This window comes from Pristiophorus japonicus, chromosome 10, assembly GCF_044704955.1.
Source record: "Pristiophorus japonicus isolate sPriJap1 chromosome 10, sPriJap1.hap1, whole genome shotgun sequence".
NCBI classification, from domain to species: Eukaryota; Metazoa; Chordata; class Chondrichthyes; family Pristiophoridae; genus Pristiophorus; species Pristiophorus japonicus.
Window position 1 is genome coordinate 129,479,973 of NC_091986.1, and position 18,613 is coordinate 129,498,585.

Below are 18,613 nucleotides of genomic sequence, written 5' to 3' on the forward strand. Positions count from 1 at the left end.
TTTATCAAGGACAGTCAGTATAAATTTGTTAAAGGTAAGTTATTTTTGACAAATTTAATAGAATTTCTTTTTAGAGGTAACTGAATGAATCGTACAGGTTGAACCTCCCTTATCCGGCACCCTCTGGACCGGGCCTGTCCCGAACGAGGGATTTTGCCGGATGAGGGGAGGTCATGTGTTTGTGTGGACTGCGCCTTTAAGTGCTGTTGCATGGCTAAGTGTGTGTGCGCCGATTGGCTGGACCGACTGTCTGTCTGTCAGCCAGCCAGCCAGTGCAGGAGACCCTAAAGAGCCAGCGGGCCTAGAAGAGTCGACCCGACCACCCCCTAGGAGGGATTGCTGTGGGGAGGAGTGGCCGGCCCGAGGACTGTGGTTGCAGGAGTTCCAGCAGGGTGAAGAGGAGAAGGCAGCCGATTGAGGAGAAAGATTATATTGGTGAGTCGGAATTTGATGGTCGCGTTCTGCGCATATGCCACCCAGTGGCCAGGCATGGTGCCAGACAAAGGGTGGTGCCGGATAAGAGAGTCCCGGATAAGAGGTTCAACCTGTACTATTATATGGATTTTCAGGTGTTGTTCAATTAGGTGTCTCACAAGAGACTGGTTATAAAAATTCAGCCATATGGTACAAGACAAAATATAGTAGCATGGATAGAAAGTTGGTTGACAGTAAACAAGGAGTTTGGATACAAAAGATGCTGCTCAGATTGGAGATGGGTTAGAAGTGGTGTACTCTGGAAGCAGTGCTGGCTCCACTTTTGTTCTTGGTATGTACAACTGTTTTAGACTTGGGCATAGGGATCTCAACTCTCAAAATTTATTGATGACACAAAAGTGGGGGGTTTGGCAAACAGAGAGGACTGAAATGTTTCAGGAAGACACAGTGGAATGGGCAGACGAATAGAAGGTGCAATTTAACAGATAAAAGTGTGAGATAATTTATTTTGGGAGAAAAAACAAAGAATGAGGGTATACACTCAAATGCAAAGATGCTGAAGTGTGAATATGAATGAAGACGACTGAGATTCAAGTACATGATTCCCTGAAAGTATAAATATTGGTAACTAACGCCACAAAAAAGCCAACAGCATCTTGAGTTTTATAAATAGGGGCATCACGTACAAGAGTAAAAAAAAAGATAATTTTATCCAAACATTAGTCGCCCACAGCTAGTGTACTATGTACAATTTTGCACTGGGGCAGTGGGATTATTTTTGGATTGCTCTAGCAAACAGTTGGCATGGACCAAATAGCCTCCATTTATTCAATAAGCTTCTATGATCGGATGATGACTGGTGGTTGAATTTATGGGCCGGCATTGTTTGCGTCGGGCAAAGCAAAAATTGCAGATAAGTAGGTTAGAATTCTGAGAACACAAAGGATGGCCTATTTCATGTTTCCTTACAAAATTGTAACCAGGGAATCATTTTACTTTACCTCCAGTATTGGAATAACCAAAATGTGGGTAATGTTCTTAAATTGTTACTATTTATCTTATCTTGGCATGAATGCAAAATGATAAAAACCATTTTGCAATGCAATGACTTTCATCTAAACACAAACTAAGAAACAGAATGGTAAAGGAAGAACGTATTTGCATTTATGCAGTGCTTTTCATGTCCTCAAGACATCCCAAAGAACTTCACAACCAATTAATTACTTTTTGAAGTGTAATCACTGTTGTTTTTGTAGGCAAACATGGCTGCCAATAATCACTGAGCGAGGTCCCACAAACAGCAATTAGATGAATGGCCAGTCAATCCGTTGAGGATATTGGTTGACGGTTGACTGTTCGACAAGACAGTTTTTGAAAGTGTCATGAGACCTCAATCTACCTGAACAGCCAGATGGAGCCTTGGTTTAATGTTTCACCTGAAACATAGCACCAGCAACAATGCAGTACGCCCTTTGTGCTCAATTCCTATAGTGGGAATTTCAACCTTCTAACTCAGGCAAAAGTGCTACCACTCAGCCAAGCACCTTACTGGACTCTATTGCAGGACAAAATTGTCACAACATTCTGAATGCTCACCTGAAAAGACAAGCCACAGCTCTCCTCGAAGACATTCTGGAATTCCCATTGCAACCAGCTTTCTTATCTTCTCAGTCCGAAACATACTGACTGTGCGTCCATATTCCACAAAATGATCATACCATAATCGTTTTTTCACTTCTTCCATTCCCTAAAAGATACAAATCTAGCATTACTTAGAAACTTTTTGAGTAGCCCTTTGACTAGTCCCTTTTATATAGGAGATGGCAAACCTATATAATCAAATGACAATAAAAAAAGGATTAAAGCCACTATGTTGTCTTATTGAGAAGGCAGCCATTTTGTGATGTCCTGATAACGTCGTGAAAGGCTGTGTCAAAAATGTTAGAGTTACAATCTTTGGAATACGGGCAGTTTAAAAATAAAGTTTTTCCCTTTTCTGACAGGAACCTTTTCTCACCAAGGCCTATACCAATGGTGCTCAATTACACTGATGTCTCATTTAGTTTAGTGATTTCATTTCTGCCTCTGAATGGCCAGAATGTCATTCTGTCAGAGCATCAACAATCACCACCCGCTTCAAATTTTCCTCCATAATATCCATTCACTCGCTAACATGGCCCTTGCCATCTATGATCTTAGTGATTGCATTGACGCCATGCTTTGATGAAACTTGGATCACAGGTGGCAACGCCCTGCCCCTTACTGAAACCTCCCCACCTGGTCATTCGACCCAACCAGTCCATGCTGACATTTCTGCTCCACTCGAGCTTCCTCCTGACTTTCCTCATCTAAATCTATCAGCATAACCCTCTGTTCCCTTCTCCCTCATATGCTTGTCTAGCCTCCCCTTAAATGCATCTATAGTACTCACTGCAACCACTCCCTGTTGTAGCGAGTTCCACATTCTCACCACTTTGAAGAATTTTCTTCTGAATTCCCTATTGGATTTCTTGATGACTATCTTATATTGATGGCCTCTAGTTATGCTCTTCCCCACAAGTGGAAATATGCTCTCTGTATCCACTATCAAAACCTTTCAGAATTTTAAAGACTTCTATTAAATCACCCCTCAGCCACCTTTTTTCAAAGAGGAAAGAGACCCAGCCTGTTCATCCTTTCCTGATAGGTATACTCACATTTCTGGTATCATCCTTGTAAATCTTCTCTGCACCCTCTCCAGTGCCTCTATATTCTTTTTATAATATGGCAACCAGAACTGTACGCAGTACTCAAATGTGTTCTAACCAAGGTTCAGTACTGGTTTAGCACAACTTCCCTACATCTTCCCACCGGTTGAAGTCACATTAAAAAATTCAGTTCAAAAAACAAATTAGAAAGCAACAGCCAGGAGGAAGCGATATACAAAGATTAACATTTAAAAGAAACACGAACTGAATTAGCTTGTTTACATACCACTGTGGAGTCTGCACTTTCAGTATCAGTTAGATGAAAAAGTGCCATTAAAGCCTCTGAATTCAATGAATGTCTAGGCTCTTTTTTGATACTTGAAGTGTTCACAAGAGAATCTAGTGCTGTACTAGTTGTACAGAGTTCTTCAAGAGATCCTGAAGAGTCTGAGGAAACCTAAAATACATTGTATTTAATTAATAGTGTGCTTTTAAAAACTTATCCATTCATTTCACAATCTATCCCACAACTGAGAGTCTTCAACTGGCTTTGTGTTCTATTTTTAGAAAAACTTGATGGCCCAGATTTTACTGTACAAATAACTGCGAGGCTATCAGCGCTCACTGTTATTCAATTTCCAATCGGAGAGCAACTTCCGGTGACCACACATGCGTAGTTAAACCCGGAAAGCAGAAAGTTGCTATCAGAGTTGCCCTGCTCCTCCAGAAGCTGCGCTATACTGGTATCTCGCCAAGAAATGCGGCACTGAAACACATGGTATGAAGTTGCTGTACTTATGCGATAGATACCCACTAAACTTGCCAGAAAAAGTTAGGGCTTGTCCATTCCAGTGTAAGTAAATTTTGTAACGGCATAATATGTCTTAATTACTACCAAACAAGTGTGGAGTCTCATTCCTGCAGATTTTAATTATTGTTGGAGATTTTTAAAACATTTTAAAATGGAAATAATTGTTTTAAAAAAAATTTTCTTCGGGCTAGAAATTGGCCAAATAGCGCTAGCGCTGTTTTTTTGACGCTAATCGCGTATAACTTTATTTTAAAAAAATATAAAATCGCACAAAAAGCGGCAAAAAACCCCGCAAAATTGGCCAAACACTTTTTGGCGCTCGCTATAATGGTAAAAGTGCGCCGTTTTTGTGAAGCGAAACTCAATTTCTCGGCGATAAAAAATATTCCCATTCTGCGCATGCGCAAAAAAAAGTCTTTCTTCCTCCAGATCCTTCTAACATCATTCAAGTCACATGCAGGGTGCGCCCACACATGTGCAGTACACCCAGGACTGAATCCACTATTTTTGAGGAGATTTAAAGATCTGCAGACTTTAGTACAGCTCAGAAATGGTTAATCAAAAATGCAGGGTAATTCAGCACCAAAGGCGGCCAGGAAATTCACTCAGGATGCTAATGAGGCATTAATCACTGTTGTAGAAGGCAGATGTGGGGAGATCTCTAGGAAGGGTCGTGGAAAACTAAGCCCATCTGTTATGGTGCGTGTGTGGAGAAATGTGGCTGGGCAGGTTTCCTCAGTGGACTCTATCCAGAGAGACCATGTCCAGTGCAGGAAGAGGTGGAATGACCATTGGAGGGTCGAGATAGAAAGCAATATTTTTATTTATGGACTCTAATTATTTAAATTGTAAATGTGACACATATTGGTATCGCTAGGTTTAGTGTTGTACCTTATTTGTCATGAATGATTGTCACGCTTTACAAAGACTGTTTTGACATCTTAAAAGATGTTTCTGCACTTTGATGTTTTCCTGATGAACCACGTGCAAGTATCAGGGCCATTAAACAGAGCACTGTATGAAATGCACACAGTATGGTACAAGTGCTTTGATAACTACATGTGTGCCGCAACAGCAGAAGGGCCCTCTATTAAAAATTTGTATAGTCATCTTTGCAGGGAAAGTTGGCCCACAACCGCTGAGAGCAGCAGAAAACAGGCTGAGGTCCGGCAAAACTGGTTCCACTCACCCACCTTCAAAGTCGCGTGACAGGTCTGCTGGATGCCTCGCAGAGATTGACTAACCATGGGGGCGCTGGCCCCATGTTAGAGTGAGGGTAAGTGCTGCAAAATCCACGATCTGGTTTGGCTCAATGTTATGTAGTGTCTATGGGCTAGAGTTCAATTAATGCAATGTATTATCAGTCGTCGACATGTAATGCAGTAGTGGTGGTCCCTCAAATGAGCCTGTGCTATGTGAGCCTACTGATGTCACCCTGCCCCCTCTCCTGCTGCTAACCAGTCGTCTGAATCTACATCTACAAAATAAAAAAGGTCAGTCATCGAATACACCAGATGAAGCCCCAAGCTCAACAGATGCCATGGTCGAGGACACCAACCTCAGTCCTGCTGAGGAACCCTCCACAGGAGGCGGCGGCGCAGGAGGAGAAACAGTAATTTTGGGGGCGTGCTGGGGGGGAAACACAAGCACTAACCACTTCAGCGGACGAGAACACCACATTCCCCGGTTATCCTGCATCCGAGGCCCTGGGTCTCAGTGGATTGCAGCAAAGCACACCCAGAACAGAAGTCCATATGCCGTCTGTGCGAAGGCCAAGTCGCCAAAGTCGCTCTGCCGAAGGGCAGGCAGACAGGCAAATGGATTTGGTGGGACAGTCTGGGGAGAGCATCCAGCTCATCCGACAACTCCGAGGTCACGGGTGGGATCTCTGCAAACATTGCATCACTCTCTGTGGACATAAGGAAAGGTTTTTCGCAGCTAGTAGCCCAGTGGCAATTGACTGTCTCGACTCATGGCATTCCAGTCTCCAGTGTCGTGCCATCCAGACTGACAGCACCAGTGAGTGGTGAGGCTGAGCAACAGGCTCAACACTCAGAAGCCGGGCCTTCCACAGCCCCAGTCTCTCCAGGGCTTCAAATGACGTCTCCTACATCTGTCCCCCAACAGCAACGCCCTGACCACACTGCTAGTAAGCATCTTGGGGCCACCGTGGGTAGGGGTAGGAGCAACAATCGACGGGGTGGGGGGCAGGGTAAAGGTGGCTGCAGCTAAAGGATGTCAGGTGCAGGGTTGGTCTTTAGTTGTTTTGCTGTTAAAACTATTGAAATCTAGACTTTACTTAACATTCAAAAATGTTATTGAAGTTACTAAATTAACATTTACAATGTTTCACTAATGTACAACTGTACAAATGTTTAATACATTTAAAAAATTTTTTTTTTAAACCTAAACCAAACTTGTGCAGTGTCTCATTTGAAGATTAACAGGGGGAAATAGTCAACATGGTGGGATAGAGTGGGCAGTCAATGATGAAGCGTGCCATTCAGCCTTCATGCAAAGCATTGAATTATCAGCTGCTGACGCAAGGCTTTTGCAGTGGGGAAAGCTTCATGAGGCCTTGTCAGTCAGTCATTGTGGGGGTGGTGGTGGCCTAGGTTCCTCATCCTTCTCCTCTCCCGAGGTGGTTCTGTCGTCCCCAGTGGCAAATCCTGTCCCCTCATGATGGCTAAGTTGTGTAGCATGCAGCACATCACAGTGAACTCAGCGACCTGCTCAGGGTAGTATTGCAGGGAGCTTCCTGAGTGGTCCAGGCATCGGAAGCGCTGCTTCAGCACTCAACTTGTCTTCTTGACGATGTTGCATGTGGCTACATGGCTGTTATTGTAGCGATGCTCAGCTTCTGTTTGAGGGTTGCAGAGAGGGGTGTTATGAGCCAGGTGGCGAGCCCATAACCTTTGTTCCCCCAGCATCCAGCTCTGGCCATGTGGCTGACGCTCAAACAGCTGAGAGACAGTGCTGTCATGCAAGATGAAAGCATCATGGATGTTCCCTGGAAATTGTGCATTTACTGCTATGATACGCTGAGTGTGGTCACACACTATGCACGTTCAGCGAGTGGAATCCCTTTCGGTAAACCTCTGGATCCTGAAAAGGTGCTCGCAGGGCGATGTGCGTAGAATCAAGGACAGCCTGTACCTTGGGGAAGTCAGCAGTTTGTGCAAAGGCTAAAGCCCGCTCATTCTGTGCTTCCCTGGTCATTGGTAAGTTTATGAAGTCTTTCCTGCATTCATACAGTGCAGCAGTCACCTGGCGAATGCAGCGACATGTAGCGAAGTGCGAAATGAGGCATATGTTCCCTGCTGATGCCTGAAAGGAACCGGAGGCATAGAAGGCAAATGCCACAGTCGCCTTCATTCGACAGGCAGTGCAGTCCTCCTCACACTTCTAGGCTGTATGTCTGCTTTTATGAACTGGCATATCTCTGACCACCTCTTTTTGAAAGCACAGCCTTCCAACACACTGTGCCTCAGACAGGTGCAGGTATAAGTGCTGTTCCCTGAAATCTCAGGGGGGGGGGGGGCGGTGTAAGACCTCCTCCCCATAAGTCAGGGAGCTCTTTGATTATACTGATAATGCTGTTCAATAAGCCTTCTTCCAGGTCTTTGCTCCATAGAAAATACAGCCAGCAATAATGGCAGAGATAGCAAAGGCCCCATTCTTTTTAAAGTCCTTAAAAACAAAGTATAAACTCACAAAACGCTAAAGTGTAAAATGCAGCCTTCCCTCCAAATGTTTTCATTCACTGGACTGTAGCTCCATTTTTCAAGATGGCACCGTTTGCACCAGTTTCATCATGAATCCGACCTGGTAAGACTTGCATTTTTGGGGTGTTTTTTTTCGCGGTATTTAAAAATGGCAGTATTTGCCAATGAAAAATGGCGGTAATTTTTTTGTGCCAAAAACCACATTTTTAATTGCAAAAAAAATGGCGGTAAAACAGGCGCCAGGCTGGCCAATTTCTAGCCCTTTGTCTTTTATTTATCTCTTAATCACATCTTTGCTTCCCTCTATTTATTGTTTTCTGTACCTGATTTGGCATTGAATTGAGTATTCTAACTTACACTTCCTGGTTTAGACTGCGATTTTCATGATTCTTCAATCTGATTGGTTAAGGAGATACACTGTTATTTGCCTGTTCACACAGGTGCCAGATCCCCTGTAGAGGGCACTGTAGTTAATGTAAAACCAAAGGAAAAAATCCAGACCATGCAAGTTTTAGTTAGTTCATTAGCATAAACCCATATTTAGGTTGGAGGATAGTGCCACCTTGATACCATTATGCCTCCATTTGTTTCAGATGCCGTATTCATAAATACATTGAACTGTGGAACATTCAACAAAGAAGAAATGTAAAACTTTAAAAACAAAAAGTCACATATGAAACCAAGACAAAACCACAGCCATATTTCTTCAACCCATTCCTAAACAATGGCCAAGACAAGGCAGGAGAGAGGGGCAAGAAAAAGACCAATGCAGATATGCAAGCTGGCTATGAGCGGGTCCAAATAATTGGGATAGTGGTCATATGTGCAAGCATGCAAGTTGGTTCAGGTCTTAGTGAAAGATTCTATGCTGAGCTGCTGAATTTGCAAATTTTAGGACCCAAAATGTTGGCCAAATTCATCAAAAATTACATGCAAATCTAAAATGTATTTACAGAATGATGGATGGATTGAAATAAGGAAATATGGAATATGAAATATGACCCATTTCTCAGATTTTCCCCATCATAGGTGCCACTTAATCTATTTATTTTTTGAAGGTGGTGACTAATCATACTTCAAAACCTTGAGAATAAAGCTATGCAAAATTTCTCCTCAGCCCCTGCCCCATCACCCGAGCATGAAAACTCCAGAATATAAAACCGAACCTACACTTTTAACAACATAAGAAATAGGAGCAGGAATAGGCCATTTGGCCCCTCGAGCCTGCTCCACCATTCAAGATTAAGGCTGATCTGATCTTGGGCTCAGCTCCATTTTGCTGCCCACTCCCCACAACCCTTCACTCCCTTATCACTCCAAAATCTGTCTATCTCCAACTTAAATATATTCAATGACCCAGCCTCCACAGCCAGTAATTCCAGAGATTTACAACCTCCCCCATCCTATCCACCCCCATACTGTGTATCATGTACAAAGACCCCCAGGCCCCTCTGTACTGCAGCATTTTGTAATTTCTCCATTTAAATAATTTGCTTTTTTATTTTTCCTGCCAAAATGGATAACTTCTCACTTTCCCACATTATACTCCATCTGCCAAATGTTTGCCCACTCACTTAGCTTGTCTATACCCCTTTGCAGATTTTGTGTTGTCACAAATTGCTTTCCCACCCATCTTTCTATCAGCAAACTTGGTTACATTACACTTCGTCCCTTCATCTAAAATCATAAGTATAAATTGTAAATAGCTGAGGTTCTAGCATTGATCCCTGTGGCATCCCACTAGTTACTGGTTGCCAACCAGAGAATTAACCATTTATTCCGACTTTCTGTTTTCTGTTAGCCAGCCAATCCTCTATCCATGCTAATATATTACCCCCAACCCAGTGAGCTCTTATCTTGTGCAGTAACCTTTTATGTGGCACCTTATCGAATATCTTCTGGAAATCCAAATACACCACACATCTACTGGTTCCCCCTTATTGACCCTGCTTGTTACATCAAAGAACGGCAATAAATTTGTCAAACATGATTTCCCTTTCATAAATCCATGCTGACTCTGCTTGACTTATGCTTTTCCAAATGTCCTGCTATGGCTTCCTTAATAATGGACTCCAGCATTTTCCCAACGACAGATGTTAGATTAACTGGTCTATTGTTTCCTGCTTTCAGTCCTGATCAGCTACATCCCCAGATAGCATTTCCACGGTCTGAGATACACATGAACCATGATGTTCTATACAGCACAAGAAGTTTAAACTTATCCTATAAACTATAAACTTTAATGCTATTTTAAAAGGATATCAACCTTTTATTTAAAAAAAAACACATAGCAGTAACTGCTTTTATTGAGAGTTACACATATCCACTACTCAGTTTCTCAGTATCTTTCCTTTACATATTTTCAACCTGTTCTTGTTACCTGCTTCCCTGATGGAAAAGTCTCTTAAAGGGAAGCACAGACATATTGGTATTATTTTTGGTTCCATAGACACCAAAGAATGCAAATTTATAATATTCCTAAAAGTTTTCTAGTGACAATTTAATTGTCACAAAATTCACCAGTGCTTTCTCAATATCCAGATTAATTAAATACCACCACCATCTACATGGCACAAGTCAGGAGTGTGATGGAATACTCTCCACTTGCCTGGATGAGTGCGGCTCCAACAATACTCAAGCTTGACACCATCCAGGACAAAGCAGCCAGTTTGATTGGCACCCCGCCCACCACCTTCAACATTCACTCCCTCCACCACTGGCGCACCGTGGATGCAGTGTGTACGATCTACAAGATGCACTGCAGCAACTCGCCAAGGCTTCTTCGACAGCATCACCCAAACCCACAGCCTCTACCACCGAGAAGGACAAGGGCAGCAGCCGCATGGGAACACCATCACCTCCAAGTCACACATCATCCGGACGGAAATATATCATGGTTTCTTCATCGTCTCGAGGTCAAAATCCAGGAACTCCCTCCCTTACAGCACCACCACCACCACACAGACTGCAGCAATTCAAGAAGGCAACTCACCACCACCTTCTCAAGGACAAATATGGATGGGCAATAAATGCTGGCCTTGCCAGCGACGCCCACATCCCAGGAACAAATTATTTTTAAAGTGCCAATGTTTTGAAGCCGTGTAAGCTGTGAGTTACTAGTTTATGTCGGAGTAAAGCTGAAAAATCTAAACAGCTACATTCATTTTCTATTTGATAGGGATGAACACATAGCTCTAGTTACAAGGTTAAGAAAGAGGACCCCATGAAGAGAAGGTTGAGTGCTGGTTTGTAGCTGTGATTTTTCAATTAATGAAGTACCATCTTTCTAAAAAGCTCCAAACCTGTTGGATTAATGTTGATGTGTCTTTTCAGCAAAGGATTCCGATCAGCCAGTCCTCTAGGCTAGAACAGATTTGTCTTAGTCCAAGAAATGCTACCAACATAGACAAGTACTTGAATACGAGTGCTGATGGAAGACCACATTGGAATTCAAAATTGATCCATCTCTATTTAAACTGTTGTAAAACCCAACTAGTTAACGGATTTCCTTCAGGGAAGGGAGCATGCTCTCACTTTTCATGGTAATGTAAATTATTTCCTTTATTCTTTAACCCTCGAGTCCAATGTAGCTTCTCCCCCCCGCCGGCTCATTTCCCCTTAACTGCCTGAGCCCCAACCCTCCCCCCCCCACCACGGCTCATTTTCCCTTTAACTTCCTGAGGTTGATGGTTCCGACAGACACTAGTACCTTGCCAAAGTGCCTTTTCTTCATGTGTAAACTTAGCAGTGTCAGTAAACTTTCGTTTGCAAGGTGTATTAGAACTGTTCCCCTCCCTAATCCTGGATCACTGAGGTGAACTGTAGCATCCAGCTGAGACCAATGAACTCTGCACATACCAAGTATGTAACCCATGACTTTTCTAGTCTGTATGACTCAGCTACTCACTGAATGAAGGGCTGTAGTAATACCCGCCCCTCCTGTACCACAGAGACATGGGCCATATACAGTAGACATCTCAAGTCGCTGGAGAAATACCGCCAATGATGCCTCCATAAGATCCTACAAATCCCCTGGGAGGACAGACGCACCAACATTAGCGTCCTCGAACAGGCCAACATCCCCAGCATTGAAGCACTGACCACACTTGATCAGCTCCGCTGGGCAGGCCACATCTTTCGCATGCCAGACATGAGACTCCCAAAGCAAGCGCTCTACTCTGAACTCCTTCACGGCAAACGAGCCAAAAGGTGGACAGAGGAAACGTTACAGGGATACCCTGAAAAAGTGTAACATCCCCACATACACCTGGGAGTCCTTGGCCAAAGATCGCCCTAAGTGGAGGAAGTGCATCCGGGAGGGCGCTGAACACCTAGATGCTCATCGCCGAGAGCATGCAGAAATCAAGCGCAGATAGTGGAAAGAGCGTGCGACAAACCTGTCCCACCCATCCTTTCCCTCAACGACTATCTGTCCCACCTGTGACAGGGACTGTGGTTCTCCGTATTGGACTGTTCAGCCACCTAAGAAATCACTTTAGGAGTGGAAGAAAGTTTTCCTCGATTCGGAGGGACTGCCTATGATGATGATGAATGAAGTAGCTGAGCCATCATGGAGCAGTCCAGCATAGCTTGCAATCTTCAAGCAGTTTGGGGCCTGCAAAGCACAAATCAAATTCAACTAATGGGACTGATTCTGACCAATGAGTATCCTTTCTAAGCATCTGTTCAAAGCTCTATTGGCCAGGAAGTTTAAGAGCTATATCGTGCAATGTTCCTCTGAATTTGGGGGAACTTCTAAACAGGAGAGAGTACAACCCTGCTTGGAATTCTCTATTACCCACACATCCAAAAAGAGACTTTGGTCCTGAATTCAGTCAGTGATGTAGGCAAGGAGTGCACCTTTGACATCCAAACAAAATCCACACTTACGTTGTGCGAACCCCCCTTCAACAAGTTGCTTTCAAACGCTGCAGAGTTGTGCATAGCCTAATGCCCCACAGATCCCAGGAGTGCACCGTTGTGCGTAAGCAAACCTGGGATCATGTAGGGCGGTGCTCCCTTTCACTTTCTGACTCTCAGCCAATCAGGAAATTGCTGATTTTCCCACAACTTATTTTAAAAGGCTACAGAAATGAATAGTGCTTAATTCTTCTTTTTTTACTCTTCCAGTTTTCGTTGTTTTAAAGTCTTTGCTTCTTTTCAATGTTCACTGTAAGCTTTCTTAATTTTACCTTTGTTTCACAAAATGCATGTTTCGAACACCAGTTAGTATGTGTGGAACATGCTTTACTTGCTCCTCCTTTTCAGCCAATCCCCTGTGTTGTTTCTATCATTTTCATTGATTCTAAAGATCACTTGTCCTTGTCTGTAATTTTCTTTCTGCGACAACTTCTGTTGCTGAATCGAAATAAGTATTTACTCTGACTATTTCTGCCACAAGAGCTTTTTCCGGGAGCAACTAGTTTCCCCAAGCAGGCACCTCTTTAACCGTTGTTTGGGTAAGGAAACCCAGTCCAATCCCATCTGACTTACAAAAAGGGAGAATATTAACACTCAAAATAATTGTCCGTTAATAAAGCTGTAGTGGTGATATTAATCCCATTTAGTTTTCTCAAGCATTTTCTACCCAATAAATCAAGATTACCACCATTTCTAAAAGCAAAACACAGCTGGGCTAATGAACACAATTCATTTCTTTCAGTGCGAAGAACCTAATCTGCTGGAAACAAATTTACTTTTGGTGTGACAGCAGCAATGTTTGGAACAGGTTTGTAATACTATGTTCTCATTTCCACCCCTCCACAACACCCTTCCTGCGCCTGTTTGCACCAGGCGTAAAAATGTTCAGGTTAATTAATTTGTAGTAGGTAGGAAATTATCCCAACTTTTCGGCAACACGTTGATTTGAATGAGGTGAAACGTGCAGTGAAGCCGACGTGTAGTCGGAACTCAAAGATCGCAGGTTTGGGATTTAGTGCATACGCTTCAAAGGCAGTATGACAGCATACTCAGAGTGTACACCATCATACCGACCGTGAATTCAGGGCCATGGTCTTATTCCTCAAATTGCATCCCGACTAGCATCTCCTCTAGTAACTCTGTCCACCTGCACTGAATCCTGAGGTAAGGAAATCTGGTTGTTCTTGAGGCTGTGACATAGAATCTTGGTTAGACCACTTGAGTACAGTCCATATTACAAATAGAATAAAGAGGCTTTGGAGAAGGTGCAAAAAAAATTACAAGGATGATACCAGAAGTGAGGTTAAACCCGTCAAGAAACACTGCACAGGGCATGGCTCTTTTCTCTAGAAGGTAACTTTAAAATTCTGGTGAGTTTTGATGGAGTAGATGTAGAGAAGACACTTGTGGAGGAGTCCAAAACTAGGGGTCATAAATACAAGATAGTCACTAATAAATCCAATAAGGAATTCAGGAGAAACTTCTTTACCCAGAGAGTGGCAAGAATGTGGAACTTACATAGAAACATAGAAAATAGGCAGAGTAGGCCATTCAGCCCTTCGAGCCTGCACCACCATTCAATAAGATCATGGCTGATCATTCACCTCAGTACCCCTTTCCTGCTTTCTCTCCATACCCCTTGATCCCTTTAGCCGTAAGGGCCATATCTAACTCCCTCTTGAATATATCCAATGAACTGGCATCAATTCTCTGCAGTAGGGAATTCCACAGGTTAACAATTCTGAGTGAAGAAGTTTCTCCTCACTAGTCCTAAATGGCCTACTCCTTATCCTTAGACCATGTCCCCTGGTTCTGGACTTCCTCAACACTGGGAACATTCTTCCTGCATCTAACCTGTTCAGTCACATCAGAATTTTATATGTTTCTATGAGATCCCCCCTCATCCTTCTAAACTCCAGTGAATACAGGCCCAGTCGATCCAGTCTCTCCTCATAGGTCAGTCCTGCCATCCCAGGAATCAGTCTGGTGAACCTTCGCTGCACTCTCTCAATAGCAAGTATATCCTTCTTCAGGTTAGGAGACCAAAACTGAATATTCCAGGTGAGGCCTCACTAAGGCCCTGTACAACTGCAGTAAGACCTCCCTACTCCTATACTCAAATCCTCTAGCTACGAAGGCCAACATACCATTTGCCGCCTTCACCGCCTGCTGTACCTGCATGCCAACTTTCAATGACTGATGTACCTTGACACCCAGGTCTCATTGCACCTCCCCTTTTCCTAATTTGCTGTCATTCAGATAATATTCTGCCTTCATGTTTTTGCCCCCAAAGTGGATAACCTAACATTTATCCACATTATATTGCATCTGCCACACATTTGCCCACTCAACTAACCTGTCCAAGTCACCCTGCAGCCTCTTCGCGTCCTCCTCACAGCTCTCACCGCCACCCAGCTTCGTGTCATCTGCAAACTTGGAGATATTACACTCAATTCCCTCATCCAAATCATTAATATATATTGTAAAGAGCTGGAGTCCCAGCACTGAACCTTGTAGCACCCCACTAGTCACTGCCTGCCATTCTGAAAAGGACCCATTTATCCCGACTCTCTGCTTCCTGTCTCCCAGCAGTTCTCCATCCACGTCAGTACATTACCCCCAATACCATGTGCTTTAACTTTGCACACCAATCTCGTGTGTGGGACCTTGTCAAAAGCCTTTTGAAAGTCCAAATGCACCACATCCACTGGTTTTCCCTTGTCCACTCTACTAGTTACATCCTCAAAAAATTCTAGAAGATTTGTCGAACAGGATTTGCCTTTCATAATTCCATGCTGACGTGGACCGATCCAGTCACTGCTTTTCAAATGCGCTGCAATTGCATCCTTAATAATTGATTCCAACATTTTCCCAACTACTGATGTCAGGCTAACCGGTCTATAATTATCTGTTTTCTCTCTCCTTCCTTTCTTAAAAAGTGGTGTTACATTAGCTACCCTCCAGTCCATAGGAACTGATCCAGAGTCGATAGACTGTTGGAAAATGATCACCAATGCATCCACTATTTCTAGGGCTAATTCCTTAAGTACTCTGGGTTGCAGACCATCAGGCCCCGGGGATTTATCGGCCTTCAATCTCATTAATTTCCCCGAACACAATTTCCTGCCTAACAAGGATTTCCTTCAGTTCCTCCTTCTCATTAGACCCTCGGTCCCCTAGTATTTCCTGAAGGTTATTTGTGTCTTCCTTCGTGAAGACAGAACCAAAGTATTTGTTTAACTGGTCCGCCATTTCTTTGTTTCCCATTATAAATTCACCTGAATCTGACTGCAAGGGACCTATGTTTGTTTTCATTAATCTTTTTCTCTTCACATATCTATAGAAGCTTTTGCAGTCAGTTTTTATATTCCCAGCAAGCTTCCTCATACTCTATTCTCCCCCTCCTAATTAAACCCTTTGTCCTCCTTTGCTGAATTCTAAATTTCTCCCAGTCCTCAGGTTTGCTGCTTTTTCTGGCCAATTTATATGCCTCTTCCTTGGATTTAACACCATCCTTAATTTCCCTTGTTAGCCACGGTTGAGCCACCTTCCCCATTTTATTTTTACTCCAGACAGGGGGATGTACAATTGTTGAAGTTCATCCATGTGATCTTTGAATGTTTGCCATTGCCTATCCACCGTAAACCCTTTAAGTATTACTTGCCAGTCTATTCTAGCCAATTCTTTACCTTAAGTTCAGGACCCTAGTCTCTGAATTAATTATCTCTCTCCATCTTAAAGAATTCTACCATATTATGGTCACTCACACAACAAGATTGCTAATTAGCCCTTTCTCATTACACATCACCCAATCTAGGATGGCTAGCCCTCTAGTTGGTTCCTCGACATATTGGTCTAGAAAACCATCCCTAATACACTCCAGGAAATCCTCCTCCACCGCATTGCTACCAGTTTGGCTGGCCCAATCAATATGTAGATTAAAGTCGCCTATGATAACTGCTGTACCTTTATTGCACGCATCCCCAATTTCTTGTTTGATGTTCCCAGCCTCACTACTACTGTTTGGTGGTCTGTACATAACTCCCACTAGCGTTTTCTGCCCTTTGGTATTCCGTAGCTCCACTCATACCAATTCCACATCATCAAAGCCAATGTCCTTCCTTACTATTGCATTAATTTCTTCTTTAACTAGTAATGCCACCCCACCTCCTTTTCCTTTCTGTCTATCCTTCCTGAATGTTGAGTTCCCAGCCTTGGTCACCCTGAAGCCATGTCTCTGATGCCAATTACATCATATCCGTTAACTGCTATCTGCGCAGTTAATTCGTCCATCTTATTCCGAATACTCCTTGCATTGAAGCACAGAGCCTTCAGGCTTGTCTTTTTAACACACTTTGCCACTTTATAATTTTGCTGTAATGTGGCCCTTTTTGCCTTGGGTTTCTCTACCCTCCACTTTTACTTTTCTTCTATCTTTTGCTTCTGCCCCATTCTCCTTCCCTCTGTCTCCCTGCATAGGTTCCCATCCCCCTGCCATATTAGTTTAACCCCTCCCCAACAGCATTAGCAAACACTCCCCCTAGGACATTGGTTCCGGTCCTGCCCAGGTGCAGACCATCCGGTTTGTACTAGTCCCACCTCCCCCAGAACCGGTTCCAATGTCCCAGGAATTTGAATCCCTCCCTTCTGCACCACTCCTCAAGCCACATATTCATCTGAACTATCCTGCGATTCCTATTCTGACTAGCACGTGACACTGGTAGCAATCCTGAGATTACTACTTTTGAGGTCCTACTTTTTAAATTTAGCTCTTAGCTCCCTAAATTCGTCTTGTAGGACCTCATCCTTCATCGTTGGTACCTATAAGCACCACAACAACTGGCTGTTCACCCTCCTTTTTCAAAATGTCCTGCACCCGCTCTGAGACATCCTTGACCCACCCTTGCACCAGGGAGGCAACATACCATCCTGGAGTCTCAGTTGCAGAAACATCTATCTATTCCCCTTACAATAGAATCCCCTATCACTATAACTCTCCCACTCTTTTTCCTGCCCTCCTGTGCAGTAGAGCCACCCACTGTGCCATGAACTTGACTGCTGCTGCTGCCCTCCCCCGATGAGTCATCCCCCTCAACAGTACCCAAAGCGGTGTATCTGTTTTGCAGGGGGATGACTGCAGGGCACCCCTGCACAGCCTTCCTTCCTTCCACTGCTCTGCCTGTTGGTCACCCAACCGCTATCTGCCTGTGTAACCTCTCCCTGCAGTCTGACCAACTCACTAAACGTGCTATTCACGATATCCTCAGCATCGCGGATGCTCCAGAGTAAATCCACTCGCAGCTCCAGTGCCGCAATGCGGTTTGTCAGGTGCTGCAGGCAGATGCACTTGCTGTACATGTAGTCAACATGCGTCCCTGACTTCCCACATAGTACAAGAGGAGCATAACACGTGTCCGAACTCTCCTGCCATGACTTAACCCTTAGATTAACTTAATTTGGCAACAATGCTAAAGGTTACCTACTGATAAAGGAAAAGAAAAACTACTCACCAATCACTTACCCCCTTGGCTGTGACATCACCTTTAGATTTCTTTTTACTTTTTTTGCCTTCTCTCCTTGCTGCAGCTGCACCGGTTGGCCTTTTGTAGGCCGCTCCGACCTCTCCAGACTCCCGCCTCTCCGACGCTGCTGGGCCTTTTATAGGCTGCTCCGACATCCCCGGACTCCCATTTGAAGCATAATCACCAGCATTGACCAGTTGAGTCGAATGGTCAGTCTCTGTGCTGTAAATTCTATGTAACACAGACTATAGTCCAAATATGATATGCTGACATTTTAGCAACCATGTCCTGGAGAGCTTTCGGGTTTTCTTGATGCTTTTTTGAAAGCATTACCTTGATTGAAGAGCTATTTTATGAATACACGGCTCAAGAAGCTGGATTTTAGGAGTCTCTAAACTTAAAACACAAGTCGGCAGATCTATATTGCTGAATGCTTCCGACCTCGGTCCGGTTTCCAGCATGGAAGACAGCAATGTGGATTTTTAACAAAGCTTTGGCTAGTTAATTAAAGGT

At 43.7% G+C, this 18,613-nt stretch overlaps 1 protein-coding gene across 2 annotated transcripts in view; it reads right to left on the reverse strand.

The window, feature by feature from the left end:
- Nucleotides 1-18,613, reverse strand: part of LOC139275091 (TBC1 domain family member 8-like) — a 105,926-nt gene that overhangs the window by 25,227 nt on the left and 62,086 nt on the right. For both annotated transcript variants that reach the window (XM_070892082.1, XM_070892081.1), the window contains exons 8-9: nt 3,409-3,579; nt 2,032-2,182 (exon numbers count right to left, since the gene is read on the reverse strand). In XM_070892082.1, coding sequence (XP_070748183.1) covers nt 2,032-2,182; nt 3,409-3,579 — 322 coding nt within the window. The remainder of the gene's footprint in view (nt 1-2,031; nt 2,183-3,408; nt 3,580-18,613) is intronic.